Source organism: Pundamilia nyererei, unplaced genomic scaffold, assembly GCF_000239375.1.
Source record: "Pundamilia nyererei isolate P.nyererei 1_Seehausen unplaced genomic scaffold, PunNye1.0 scaffold00063, whole genome shotgun sequence".
In the NCBI taxonomy this organism is placed as follows: Eukaryota; Metazoa; Chordata; class Actinopteri; order Cichliformes; family Cichlidae; genus Pundamilia; species Pundamilia nyererei.
The window spans coordinates 660,585-674,406 of record NW_005187464.1 but is presented as its reverse complement, the minus strand read 5'-3'; the positions used below and the strand labels follow the sequence as shown (position 1 = coordinate 674,406).

Sequence of the window (13,822 nt, the reverse complement as noted above, 5' to 3'; positions counted from 1 at the left end):
AGTACTTTGTAATTCCTTTGTTGAGTGGGACTATAACATACAAACTATTGGATGAACACTGAATTGACCATGTCTACAAACAACTCCAGGGCAAACAAAAGCTCTCATCATGACCCTGCCGGTCATGTTACAATGAAGAGTGGTGTGACAGTAAAACTGGTTTGTGGGATACTAATCGCTTTTAATGTGTTTCAGCAACAAGAAGCTGCGGACGCCCCCCAACTTCTTCATCATTAACCTGGCAGTCAGTGACTTCCTCATGGCAATTACACAATCACCCATCTTCTTTGTCAATTCCCTTTACAAGGGTTGGATTTTTGGAGAAACAGGTATTTTCCTACATCCAAGGTTTTGCATATCAGAGGATAATACAAATAATTATATCAGGTCTTAGAATGAGATAAATAGAACCTGACAACAAAATGTGAGCCGACATGAAGAAGCAGTGTGTGAAAGGCTATGATATCCCCGTGACTCAGTAGCTCATGCAACCAACAATAACTTAAAGTAGTAGTTTTCAGTATCAGTGTTTTTCTGTATATCTTTCTGGAGGAATTTTGGCCCACTCTTCTTCACAATGTTGCTTTAGTTCACTGAGGTTTCTGGGCATTTGTTTATGTGCAGCTCTCTTAAGGTCCCACCACAGCATTTCAGGCAGACTGAGGTCTGGGCTTTGACTGGGTCATGGGAACTCCTTGATTCTTTTTTAGGCATGCTGCTGTACATTTAATCATTCGCTGATGTGCTCGGGATCATTGTCGGCATGACACAATTTCTGCCAAGCTTTAGCTTCATACTTGACTCTAGAACACTTTGGTTAACAGAGGAGTTCGTGGTTGGCTCAGTGAGTGCAAGGTTCCCAGGTCCTGTGGCTGCAAAACAAGCCCAAATCATCACTTCTCCACCACCACAGCTGGTATGAGGATTATGCTAATTTGCTGTGTTTAGCTTTTACTGATCATTGTGACCAAACACTTTGGTCGTGTCTCTCCAAAGGACATTGTTCCACAAGTCTTGCGGTTTGTTCAGATTCAACAGGGGAAGACACACAGACTTGAAACCAGGAGGCTTGTACTGGCAATCCTTCCGAATAAGTCTTGCTTGTTCAGTCTTTTTCTAATTGTATTGTCATGAACTTTAACATTTAATGTTCTAACTGAGGCCTACATAGTTAGAAATGTAGTTCATGAGATATTTGCGAATTCTGCAAGCATTGCATGGCCTAACCTTGGGGCAATGTCGGGTTCTGGGAAGATTGTGGGAAACCTGAATGCTGCAGACCAGCAAATTATCACAAACTTGTGGTTTTATAGAGGTGCTCACATTTGCTGATGAGCAGCTAATCAAGTTCATGTGATTAACAGTGCCTGGCTGATACTTTCCCTTTTAGTTCATATCGAAGCAACAAGGATGTGCTTAGTATTTCACACACTGCATTTTCTGTTTCAGTTCTGCATTTTGGCTTAGTTTCTTATTAAATAAATGATGTCCTTGCAGCTTATATGAGGTTGTATCTACCTAATGATAAGGACCAGATTGTATTTATTATGTCCTGATATGTAAAACCTTAGAGTTGTGCTTTTCATTTTACCATGACTGTATAAATAATTTACATTTAATATTAAATATCTTTATCCTTTACACACATTTCTACGTAAACGTTGTTCATATTGTAATCCTATTGAAATCTCTTATTGAGCTACATACCATAACTTAATTTTAACTGCTGTAACGAAGACATTTCCCAACCAATGGATAAATAAAGTATGCGCTTTCTTACTTTATATAGCACCTTTTTTTAGTTCGAATCTGTTGATGGTGGAACAATGTTTAGTGGAGATGTGTTCACCAGTCTAACAGAGAACAAAAATAAATAAATAAATAAATGCGTACTTTTTTCCTTTTCCCCTGCAGGATGTAAAATATATGCCTTCTGTGGTGCTTTATTTGGAATCGCCTCAATGATAAACCTTCTGGCCATCTCTATAGACCGCTATGTTGTTATCACCAAACCTCTGCAGGCATTACAATGGACCTCCGCGAGACGCACTTACCTCATTATTGCCCTCGTGTGGTTATATTCATTAGCCTGGAGCCTCGCACCACTCTTAGGATGGAGTAAGTGACTTCATTTTTCCCTCCTTACCAATTTTTAAGTAAGCGTCCACCTTATCATACTTTTTTTTCTCTAAAGGTTCATATATACCAGAAGGTCTGATGACCTCGTGCACATGGGACTATGTGACCTCCACTCCAGCCAATAAAAGTTACACTTTGATGTTGTGCTGCTTCGTATTCTTCATCCCTCTTGGCATTATATCCTACTGTTACCTCTGCATGTTCCTAGCAATTCGCCAAGCAAGCAGGTACATCTAGATAAATAGATTTATAATATTCAATATTATAAATATTACTTTTTTTCTGAATATGCATAATTTAATATTGTTTTTAGGAAGTCATTTTAATACATGTTTGCTGGAAGTCCCATTCTGGCCGCTTGCATGTAAGCCAGTAAAAAAAAGGGGAAAAAAATACCTTTTCCAATAAACAGTACTCACCTTTATGGCGACTACTGCAAGAAGTGATGAAAGTCGGGTTTTTGGCTACAACCCAGGGACCAAGCATCAGTTTTTAGTGGACTAAACTCAAGTTTTTAAGTCTGAGGTCATCAGGGCAGGATCATGCATCTCATTGTTTCTGTACATAGTCAATTTGTTCTATAGGACAATTAGTGCAGTTCTACTGCAAGCTCGTGAGACATCTAACTAATAACCTTTCCCTTTGACTGCTGTAAAGCATTCCAGCACATGCCTGCTTCAGCATAATTTAAAAGGAGATTTGCGGCCAGCAACATAATTCAGATCATAGGGTCGGTGCACACTGTAAATGCTCACATGCACCTGGTCAGTTTGGGACTTCAATTTAAACTAAGTGTATGCATGTGCAATGATGTTTAAAAAGGTGGTAAATGTCAAAGTGAGATCCCAGTTTCTCAGTAGATCGCTGTATGTGCTGCTTTTAAAGATCCCCTTACCCACACCTCTGGCCTTCATTTCACCCTCTAAAGTCTTATAATTTGTTACTGACCACAAAATTCTTTGTCTTCTTATAGAGATGTGGAGCAGTTGGGCAATCAAGTGAGAAAGTCAACACTGATCCAACAGCACTCCATCAAAACTGAATGGAAGCTAGCCAAGATTGCTTTTGTGGTCATCATAGTGTTTGTGCTTTCTTGGTCCCCCTATGCATGTGTCACCCTCATAGCATGGGCTGGGTAAATATGATACGTTAGCATTTAATGCTAGGATATGTAAAAATAGCTTGGTAGACCCTGGTTTGCAGGGAGTTGCAGGTAGTAGAACACCCTTACTTAAAGCATTTCAAGCTACAGTATAAGTATGATCATCTCTTATCATGTTTCATCTCTGTCCATCAGATATGGAGGCATTCTCAGCCCTTATTCCAAAGCCGTCCCAGCTGTTATAGCCAAGTCATCAGCCATATACAATCCTGTAATCTATGCCATAATTCACTCAAAATACAGGTAACTGTGATCATCTAATTAACTGACAAACTAATTCTGAAATGTAATGGCACAATTTGTTAAAAGATCATGTTTTTTCTTTAACAGGATCACCCTTGCAGAAAAAGTACCTTGCTTGCACTTCCTAGCCCATGCTCGCAGGAAAGACTGCATATCAGTATCGCTCAGCGAATCCTCCTTAAGGGACTCCGTGCTGAGTAAACAGTCATCAGACTCCAAGCTGCACACAGTTTCCTCCATTACAACAACTGACACGGTGAGTACTGGATGCTGCACTAGTCTTTGAAAGTGAGAAAAATCCTGAGCATGTTAACTGTTTACAGCAGTATACAATTACCGTCCCATTCATATAACGTGGGTTTAGTTAGATATGTCAGTAGTTGTAGTAGTTTTACCACAAGAGCAGTTGCATGTTGTAAATATGCAGATGTAAATTCTTACCTTGATATACATACGTGTCTTGTAGCATGTTTGGAATGATGTGGAGCTGAATCCTATTGATCAGAGTCATACTTTGGGATCCAGCTATTCCCTTGGAACTCTGCGGGATAGAGAGTGTCAGTCATTGACTAAACACACAAAAAGAAAGAAAAGCCGAAGCCAGGAACAGCTAAGGTAGGCCCTAATCATTTGAACTGTTGATTTCCAATTCATATTACTGGCAAGTCAAACGCTTTGAAGATAAAACATGTCTTTCCCACAAAACACTTACATTTATATTTCATTTTAATTCTCAGAGCAAGGTTCAGTGAACAGTTGTGATCACAATCTATTGACTAAGTCAGTTAAAAGACTTCTATTGCATATTGGAAGGAAGAGGAATACGGACAATCTGGAATCAGCCAAAGAAATGTAAAGATGGGTATGATATGAGTTTAGACAAGAAGAAAAAAAAGCACAAAAAATATGAAGTCCTCATCCAGCCACACTTTGGATAAATGTCGAGCAAGAAAAATCCAGTGTAATCTTCACACTCAATTTCAAAGACTGATGTTTGGAGGAAGGCTGTTTTGAGAAAAATAAATGGAGTTACACAAAGCAGACAGAGAGAACTGTGAATTGACTTATGGTTCAGCAACACTAGCGTAAAAATAGGATGTCAACCTTCTTGCAACTAACTTGCAAAATTCAACAGTTACCCAGTAACTGCAAAGCAAAGAAACAATTGCAAGTAGTTACAGTCACTAACTAGTCAACCAGAGGTTGAGTGCTTAACAGTCTTAACCTCTGGGCAACCAGTTTCGACCACAAGGCGATTACACAGGTCACATTGTAGGAGGAACCTATCTCCAAACAACTGTGGTCTGACTTGAATTGACTGCAATCGTCAAGGTTTGCAAATAACTGCCGTGTCATTTATAAATGCAAACAGATCGCCAACGTGCTGCAATCAAGTCTGTGCTGATGAGCACAACTTGTATGTGATGCGTTTTTTTGCAACAGTGGACACCAACTAAAATGGGTGCCAAATGGTTGTATTCTGGCTATTTTCCAATAACAAAGTTGCAGAGCACCAAAGACATTTTGCAGTTAAATTACAGTCACAATTTTGTAACCATGTTCAGTTAATTAATGTGCGAAGATTTCTTTCAAAAACACTAGCTTGTTAGATGTTAAAGAGATGCACCAATCCAGCGCTTGGATCAGATATTTGTCCGATCACGATTCAAAAAGCTGGAGCAGAAATAAGTGGCACGATTCAATTGATTTGATTTGATTTGATTTGATTCAGTGTTGTACTGCCATAACCATGCCACTACTCAATAGCAGGCCAGAGGTTGCTAGCGGTTGCAGCAACATGTTTTCTTTGTATGTTTGCACTATTTCTTGACAAAATGTGGTCAAGTGAAATACCACAATTGTAGGTCTTTGACATCGTTGCTTTCCCTGTTGGCGTCTCTCTGTCTCTTGCTTTCACATTATATTCAATGTAACACTCGTTGGGTAGCTTTCATTGCAGGCTCAGTCACTTAATATTATCTCAGCCTCTTGCCAGCTCCACTCCACAACTGACACACAAGTGCACAGTTAGAGCAAGAAAATGAGAACCTTGTGCAACTCTGAATAACAGCAGCATATAACAATGCCTCTCACACTAAGCTAAAATAAGACAAGATCATATATGTAAAAATAAACAAACAAACAAAACAAAAAAACTTACTTTGTTTCCCATTGCCATTTAATAAGCTGTTAATATATGCATTACATTACATTTAGAGCCAGGATATATCATTTTAATAAAAAAATGTAATAATATTTCTCAATCTCTTTCTCAGAGTGAGTAATACAGCTTGTCAATTTAACATCAGCATCAGATATTTGGTATATTTGGCATCAGTAGATATCCAAAGCCACTGTGCTGGTATTGTATTCAAACTGGGAAAACGCTGGATAGCTGCATAGTTAAGGATCTTCTTTGTCTGCGTGTGTGTGTTTGTGTGTGCGCGTGTATGTGTGTGTGTGTCCGAGGACTTGTTTATTATCATCTTGTTGTAAGGACGGTGAGAATTCTCTTTTTAAAACAGCACTGAATGAGGAAGCTAATTGTATCCATTTGTTTACATTATAACTAAGGCTACATGTATTTATATGCCTCAGTAAAATATGATCACTGCTGTATTTCATGTAAAAGTCTGTTCTATATTGTATTATTTAGAAGGTTAAATATATTTGTTTATAACGAGTGTTGCTCATCGATGAACTGATTTGATTGCATTAAAGACACTGAATAACAAGAATACATTTTGTATTTGTTGACACGTGCTCTAAGTTTTTGTGATCCCGCAGATTAGGATTTTTACAACCTAAGACTGGGAAGACAGTGACACGGTTAGTCTGCAACTCAACATTTATCTGAAACAGAAAGCATTCTGATCCAACTTGGATCACAGTCAGATCAAAATGTTTTTGTACCGCTTTTATTCACTGGAAGTATTTTGGGAACTATTTTTATTATGAAGCATTGTGCAAGTCAAAGTATGTGAATTTATGTGCAAAAGACACAACAAACGCACCGTTTTGTCAGTACGTGTTCTCGGGCATAGAACTGTCACAATCACTGACATGCATCGAGTCTTTGTTCACATACTTATGTGTGTATTTGCTGCCATAAATAAAGGTTTCCATATGCTCTTTTGCAAATGATTTTCTGTATCTTTATTTTAATCTAAAGCAAAAATACATCCAAAATAAATCAGTTCTACTATTTTACTTTAAAGCGATTTATTACTGAAGAATTTTTCTTTTCTTTTTTTGCATATAACAGTCGACACTTTTGCATATAATGCATGAGAGTGAGAGGAAGCAGACATTCAGAGCAGGTAGAAAGGTAATTACTTTTAACAGTTTTCTGCTTCCTCCAGCTGAAAAAAGTAACAACTCCCTGATTCATTCAATTACAGTTAAAGATATAGCGGCGCAGTACACTAGACCTTTTAATCCTCCAAGATATGGCTGACGTGAAGAAATGTAACAGTTAGCGCCCCGGTGTTCAAAAAATTCACACTGCCACAAAAATGACTGATTACAAAATACACTGGATAAACCTGCCCTTTCACCAGGATGCTGGGAAATAAAGGCTACATCCTGCATTTATTACATTACTGGACTACTGTCTCAAACTTATCTCCCTAACAGGTTTGTGTCAGTAAATAAATGAGTGGTTTTGTAATTATTGCGTTTTGTGTGATTTTTTTTCCTGTGATGTCATCAGCTGTGTGTTATCCTTAAACTCCTACCCTAAAATCCAAGCATGAGATGACATGCAGTTTCACAGGATGTGAAGATTAAAGCTTTGCCTCTAGAAATGGTAACATAGATGTGTATCTAACCAAATATTACAGTATAAAAATAAAATACTGCAATCTAAATCATATTGTAATCTGTTTCATGCTTATCAAAAGTAAGATTAAGACAATAGGTAATTTTTATTTGTGCTAAAAACGTGAGACACATACAATGATAGACATGCATATTGTAGGCTTGTGAAACAGTCATCGGATCATTGTGGATAACAAAATAAAATACTGGCACACTTCTGTCCTGTCTGAAACTTTAGCTCTGGGTATACTGATACTAACTGTTTAAGGGCCTTTAAGTAACAAACAAGTATAGGTCTAGGCAAATCCCTTCTGCTTTCATTTTCAAATGACATTGCACCCTCTGAAATAGATTTCTACCCTGAGGGCATAAATCACGTGGTATCTTCAGTCAAAGTCCACAGTGCCTGTGGATGTGAAGCATTTTTCTGACCACTAGAGGGCACACTAACACTAAAACCTAAATTACAGCAGCCACATGATAACAAAAATCTAATTTATAAATGAGAAAAGGCTTTATTGGTTATACAATCCAAATCAATGCAAAAAGAGGCCTTAAACTCACACAAAGGAATTTGTGTGGGCTTCCTCTGTGAATATTTTACATGTATTTTACATGTATTTTGAATTTTAAACATTAATGCAGTTTTTTTTTTTTAAATTCCCACCACAAATGCAAAGCAGGGAACACTGATGTCTCCGCTGATAATTCAAAATGTATTACAGCATGTCTGACCTGCACACTGGTACGCCACACGTTAGTGGAAAACATGATGACATCGCTCAGTGATGCAACAGGGGAAGTCAGTGCCCTGTCAGATGCTTAAATATTTCTTTCATAAGATCATGCAAAAGTATCAGCCTCATACCTTCCAGTAACCACTGACAATCAGCTACTGCTGAATGACTAACTTTCCTTGGCTCAAAAATGCCAGTGAGACTATTTTAACTTCTTCATTTTTGCTGCAGGCCTAAATCTACTGCTGTGCGATACTGCAAAGTTTGGCATTAATCTAATACCAAGTAAATACAGGGGCAGTATTGCTGATACCAATACTGATACAGATACAAAGGCAGTTTATAGGGGAGCTTGTCATGACTTGTGACATGACTCACTGTTCATTTGCAATTCCTGAACACATTTTAATGATCATTTTTTAATATTACACAATAATTAGTTAACACAACAAAACACACCTTTTAGCTTTTCATGTATTTTTTTTTCTCTGTAATGTAAATGTATCTGTCTCCAAAACACTTTGGATCAACTTCTTTTGTTTAAGTGTGTTACAGGCTATACATAAAATAGACATAACGGTAAACACAAAAAGACATTTCACGATGTGAAAGTTTGAGGTTCTTCTTTTTCATTCCTAAAAAGAAAATTAATTTAACACAATTCAACGGGCTACACACATTACTGAATTTAAATGACAGAAACAAAGTATTGATTCTGTCAATATCAATCTGGTATCGATACTATTGATATTTTGATAGCATTCACTTGTGACTAAATCCACCACAGAGGTAAAATTATTGTTAATTAGACCGTTACATCAGGCAAAATGTTAACAGGTTGTAAATGAACCAATTTAAGAAGCTATGGACACAAATTTAAGTGATACTATTATTTTGGCTCCTTTTAAAAAAAAAAAAAAAGAATTCATTTTTTAAGCTTTCATACAACACAAGCTAGATACTGTCTATTTGTCAAAAGTGACTAAAAACAAAACAAACAAACAAAAAAACTGTGAAGATGGAACAGTTTGGGGTTTTTGTGGTTGTAGTAGGCTCTTTCACTAGTTTGAACTCTGTTGTAACTGTAGAGGTGGAGGATTTGATCTAAATATCGATAGTGTCAATACCAGCGTTGGTACTGGTATCGGACAGGATCAATACTTACTTAGGATCGATACTTAGCTTCTAGGAAGTTTCTAGGAAGTTCAGTATGTAGCTCACTGAAAAGTCCAAAACTTTTTGTGTTGACTGTTCTATCTAATTTATTTATAGCCACTTAAACAACAGAAGTTGAGCCAAAGTGCTTTAGAGACAGACACGTTTACATTCCAGGGAGAGAAAAAAAGAAACATTTCAAAATACATAAAAAGAAAAACCCCTGAAAAGCCTCTTATCTTAAGTCGTGGTCATTAAAATGTGTTCAGAACTTGTGACGATTCATGTCGTAAATCATGACGCACTACATAAGCTGCTTTTTTACGGTATTGGTATTAGTATTGGTGACACCGGCCCTGTATTTACTTGGTATCAGCACCGAGTTTTGCAGTATCGCATACCACCAGTTATCAAGTGTGCACTTGCAGTCTCATCCACTGTGCTTTTTATTCACCACCACTCACCTGCACTGCCCCAGCACTAAACAAGCCCACGCCTGCAGGGAGCCGCGTCGCCCCCAGTGAACCGCCTGGCGCGCTAAAGCCCTCCTACCCGGTAGCCACATAGGTTTGGCTTTAACGCGGAAGTTTCAGTTCCGCTCAGTCCAGTTGTTCAAAAACTGAGAAGGGACTAAACACACTGCTGCTTCTCTCTCACCACCAAACCCGGCTCCACACAGCAAGGTGAGTTCTGCGCGGCACATCTCGCCAGTTTTCCTAGTAACAATTCAGAGAAAGTTACGCTCGCTATTTTACAGCTTCATGTTTCCGTTACAAAGCATTTCCAAGAAGAATAACCGTATTTAAAATTTCAGTTCTGCAAACGGAGTAACGCATTTGTTTTACCCAGTTTGCGTGAGCACGGTTTCAAGCAGGCTAAAAGTCCATGTGGAAATATTCACCATTATATTAAACATGTGCTTTATTGTGTCTGAGAGCTGCTAAGAGACTTTTGGTTCGGCTTCATTTCGCTTCTCTTACCTCCTTCAGAGGGGACACATGGGTGCAAACAACCGTAGCTGTTACTACTAGTGCACTCATCGCGCACTGTGAGGCAGCACGCTAAATTAAAAGGGTGCATCTTGAAAAGCAGGCTAGAATGTTGCATGTTTGATAAGAAGTAGCTTTTAATTTTGACATTGTCATTTATTTATGCAAAATGCAATCATTTGAGTATGAACAATTTCATGTGATCACCATTGCCTGGGTGTGACAATGCAAACATACTCAAATTAAGTGAGTCAACATATCTTGCAGTAACTGCACAGGACAAGCGTTTGACGTGCAGACCGTTTAAAGTTTCCTTCTTCAGACCGCGTTACCTGGAGATCACATGTAGGAAACCAGACTTGACACAGCTGTAGTTTGACATGCTGGGAAAGCAGTTTGTGAATGCTATTTACATTCAATGTGTGTGATTCGTAACTGAGACGGCTTTCCTACCATGAATGGAATTTTCATTTTGAAGCCTGTGCCATGTTTTTTTTTCTTTTTAAATCTTGCTACAAGCAGGAACTGATGTTTGGAGTTGCATATAGATCTAAATGTAAGTCAAAGTGTGATTTGACTCACAGGTTTTGTGAGGCCACATGTGCAGTAACATACAAGTTTTACTGTTTAATGTAAATCCAGGAACTTTTGAGTTCAGACTGTGTGGTTAAGATCCAGGAAGTTAAATGACATCTAAGTACATTCAATTGCCTGAGCCATAACTTGATAGCGTGATTGTGCTGAAATGTTTATCAGACCGAAAGCAGCATTGTGATAGGAACTTGAACGATTAAAAAAAAAAAAGGCTCAAATTTGCCCCCTAACCAGTTTAGAGAAGGTTTGACGTTAGTCTTGTTAATACTTTCTCATGCCTAACTCAATTACTTTTCTATGAAGACATTAAAAGGTGTGTCTGCTCATGTCTATGCATGATATCACTGCAGACTGCAAAACAAGCAGCAACATGAGATGAGCGTAATGTTTGTTCTCTCCATATTAGGTAATGTGACTTCAGTCAGCGTGAACCAGTTTTGCAGTATTTTTGCTTTCTTGAGACTCCTGAAAACTCACACTGAATGAATAAGTTAAACAACTGAGAAACTTCAGGCCTGCGTGTGTGCATGTGTGTTGCCAAGACATCATTTTCTGGGTCAAAGATCTTCCCGTAGCACAGACGGTATTTGTTTGTTGTGTCCTGTCACTATCCATAAAATGATTTCTTTGTCAGCGTTGGAGGTTTAGCGAAGTGAACTCAAGTGGGATAGTAAACAAAGCTTCTGGCAGTGTCAAAGGTGTGGTTGAGTTCCTTATTTTGAGGTTAGGAAGCTAGACGCTTTCATGTTCTTGTTTTTGGAGCTCTGTTGGTTTGTGTGGCTCTGCTGCGTTACAATAAATTGTTAAAGAATAAGACAAACATTTGTATTTGTGCTGAAAGAATGATTTATTAGAATATTTATCAAATATGTTTCTCATGTGACGCTGTACTTTGACGAACTGAATTGGGTGAATGCAGTTTATGGAGTTTATATTTAGGAAGGGATTTTTCATTTTAGCCAAAAATACACTTCCTGGCTCACAACTCAGCCTTAGGTCACCCTGAGCAGGCAGACAGCTGTTTTCAATCAGTTTGAGTCTTAATATAGACTTGCATATTTTTCCTGTTGATTAGTTTGGCGTGATAATATTATTATTATGCTCTACAAATAACAGAGCTATGGCCACATACCCAAAAAGTAAGTAAGTGGATGGATGGATGGATATAGTAAAACTCAATTCACGTACCTTTAATTTCTCACAGTTGCCACTACAGCAATGACTACGAGTGTGTTTTAATAAGTTCACCAAGTTGACAGTCAATGTTTTTCATTGTCATGTAAAAATGTAGCCTGTTTACCTCATGGAGGTTTTGTGACAGCTTGCCTTACCTGTCCTAAATACTGCACACTACTGCTGTGTGTGTGCTTTGTGCTATTCAGGTGTTCACCTTCTCCATATCACTTTCACACATGATTTTAAGGCTCCCACCCCTCCCAAAGGTCTTTTGTGTCCTCTTCTTTTAAGGGCTCGTTCCCCTCTGGGCGTGATGATGAGATGATGTGCGCAGGCCAACACTCTGATCTGATTTATGTCTAGTACAACTAACCAGGTGACGGGTTCTAACAGGTGCTGCTTTGGCCCTTAGGGAACTTTTAATGGTAGCATGAATTATGACACCAAAAAGGCATAGCTCTGGGATGACAAGGCATTATTATTCATGAAATACCCATTGGGGAAAAAATGCAAAAAAATGTGAGAATTTTTTTTTATGCCTCTTTTTCCACGCCAGGCAATGAAATTGTACACAGTACGAGTTACATTCTCTGATGTGTTTCAGCTGCCAGGTTATGTCCTTAAAGGGAAATCTTCTCCATTAAAACTAGTAATAAAAGAGAAAGTTATTCAAGTACAAAGAATGGTTACGGATCTCATGTCAGACCCTTAGTTGGTTAGAAAACCGTAGCTTTTTGGGTTTAGATGTTTTTGAAGTTATTTGCTAAAATATGTGCTTCCATATTTCATTTTCTTGTAATTAAAACATACAGTGTGTGACATATAATGGTTGTGGGCTAGGCTTTAATGCCATATTTTTGTGTCAGCCTGTTGGCTCGGGTAGAGATTAAATGTTTCTTACATGATTTGTGGTTTTTCAGACTTGCCCGATCTGACAGGCACAGTGACAGATTCACTGCTGTTGACAGAAGAGTCGCAGTGATTTTGTCTCACACACACACACACACATGCTAGAAAAGCATATTTTGCAAACATTCCAGTTTCCTCAAAAATCAGTCTAATGAATTTTATGAAGCACTAAATCGTAACATGTCACTGGATTTAACCTCAATCTCACTTCCAATAAATGTTTGCCGCTTCAGTCTTTTAGGGGAAAAGGAATGCATGACAGGCAGGGCTTAAACCAGTGAAACTTAATAGTGCGTGAACTACATTACTTGCACCAAGTAAGTTTTGCTCAATTAAGTCCTACTTTCTTACTAATTTCCATGTACAAAATTCACATAAAATAGCACATTTGGCCCAAACGGTGATGTAGGTGGTGTCTCATTTAGCCAAAAAGGATGGTGGTGCAAAAAAGAAAATCAAACTGTTGCCAGTGAATTGAAGCTGATCTCTAACAAGTCTCTGGCAGTGCAGGGTATGCCTTTTATTAACTCCCTTCGCAGTAGGGGTGTGTATTGGCAAGAATCTGGCGATACAATATGTATCATAATACAGGGTAGACGATACGATATATTGCAATACTAAAAGCCAGACGATATTTGTGTTTAGTAGGACTAAATTTAATTAGGAAAACTCAAGTAAACAGTCCAAACTGTTTAATGCTTCACATGAAACATCTGAAACAAAAACACTCTAAGTTCAAAATGAATGGAGAAATTAACATCTGCCTTATTAGAAGTCATGTCAAATAAACAAACAAAAACTACTTTACTGAAATATCAAGTATTTTTTAACATGAAAAAAGTAAACATGTAACACTGAAGTCTTTCTAAGTACTATGATTGTAAAATACTTATCCAAAA

General features: G+C 38.0%; 2 protein-coding genes across 4 annotated transcripts in view; both read left to right on the top strand.

The window, feature by feature from the left end:
- opn4xa (opsin 4xa) overlaps positions 1-4,163 on the top strand; it is a 5,665-nt gene extending 1,502 nt beyond the window's left edge. The window contains exons 2-8 of the mRNA XM_005735350.1: positions 196-329; positions 1,915-2,118; positions 2,195-2,366; positions 3,113-3,274; positions 3,437-3,544; positions 3,632-3,800; positions 4,011-4,163. Of these exons, the coding sequence (XP_005735407.1) occupies positions 196-329; positions 1,915-2,118; positions 2,195-2,366; positions 3,113-3,274; positions 3,437-3,544; positions 3,632-3,800; positions 4,011-4,163 (1,102 nt within the window). The remainder of the gene's footprint in view (positions 1-195; positions 330-1,914; positions 2,119-2,194; positions 2,367-3,112; positions 3,275-3,436; positions 3,545-3,631; positions 3,801-4,010) is intronic.
- A 5,483-nt stretch (positions 4,164-9,646) lies between these two features.
- pdlim5b (PDZ and LIM domain 5b) overlaps positions 9,647-13,822 on the top strand; it is a 35,764-nt gene continuing 31,588 nt past the window's right edge. For all 3 annotated transcript variants that reach the window (XM_005735197.2, XM_013911408.1, XM_005735196.2), the window contains exon 1: positions 9,647-9,938. The gene's annotated coding sequence lies outside the window, so the exon portion shown is untranslated. The remainder of the gene's footprint in view (positions 9,939-13,822) is intronic.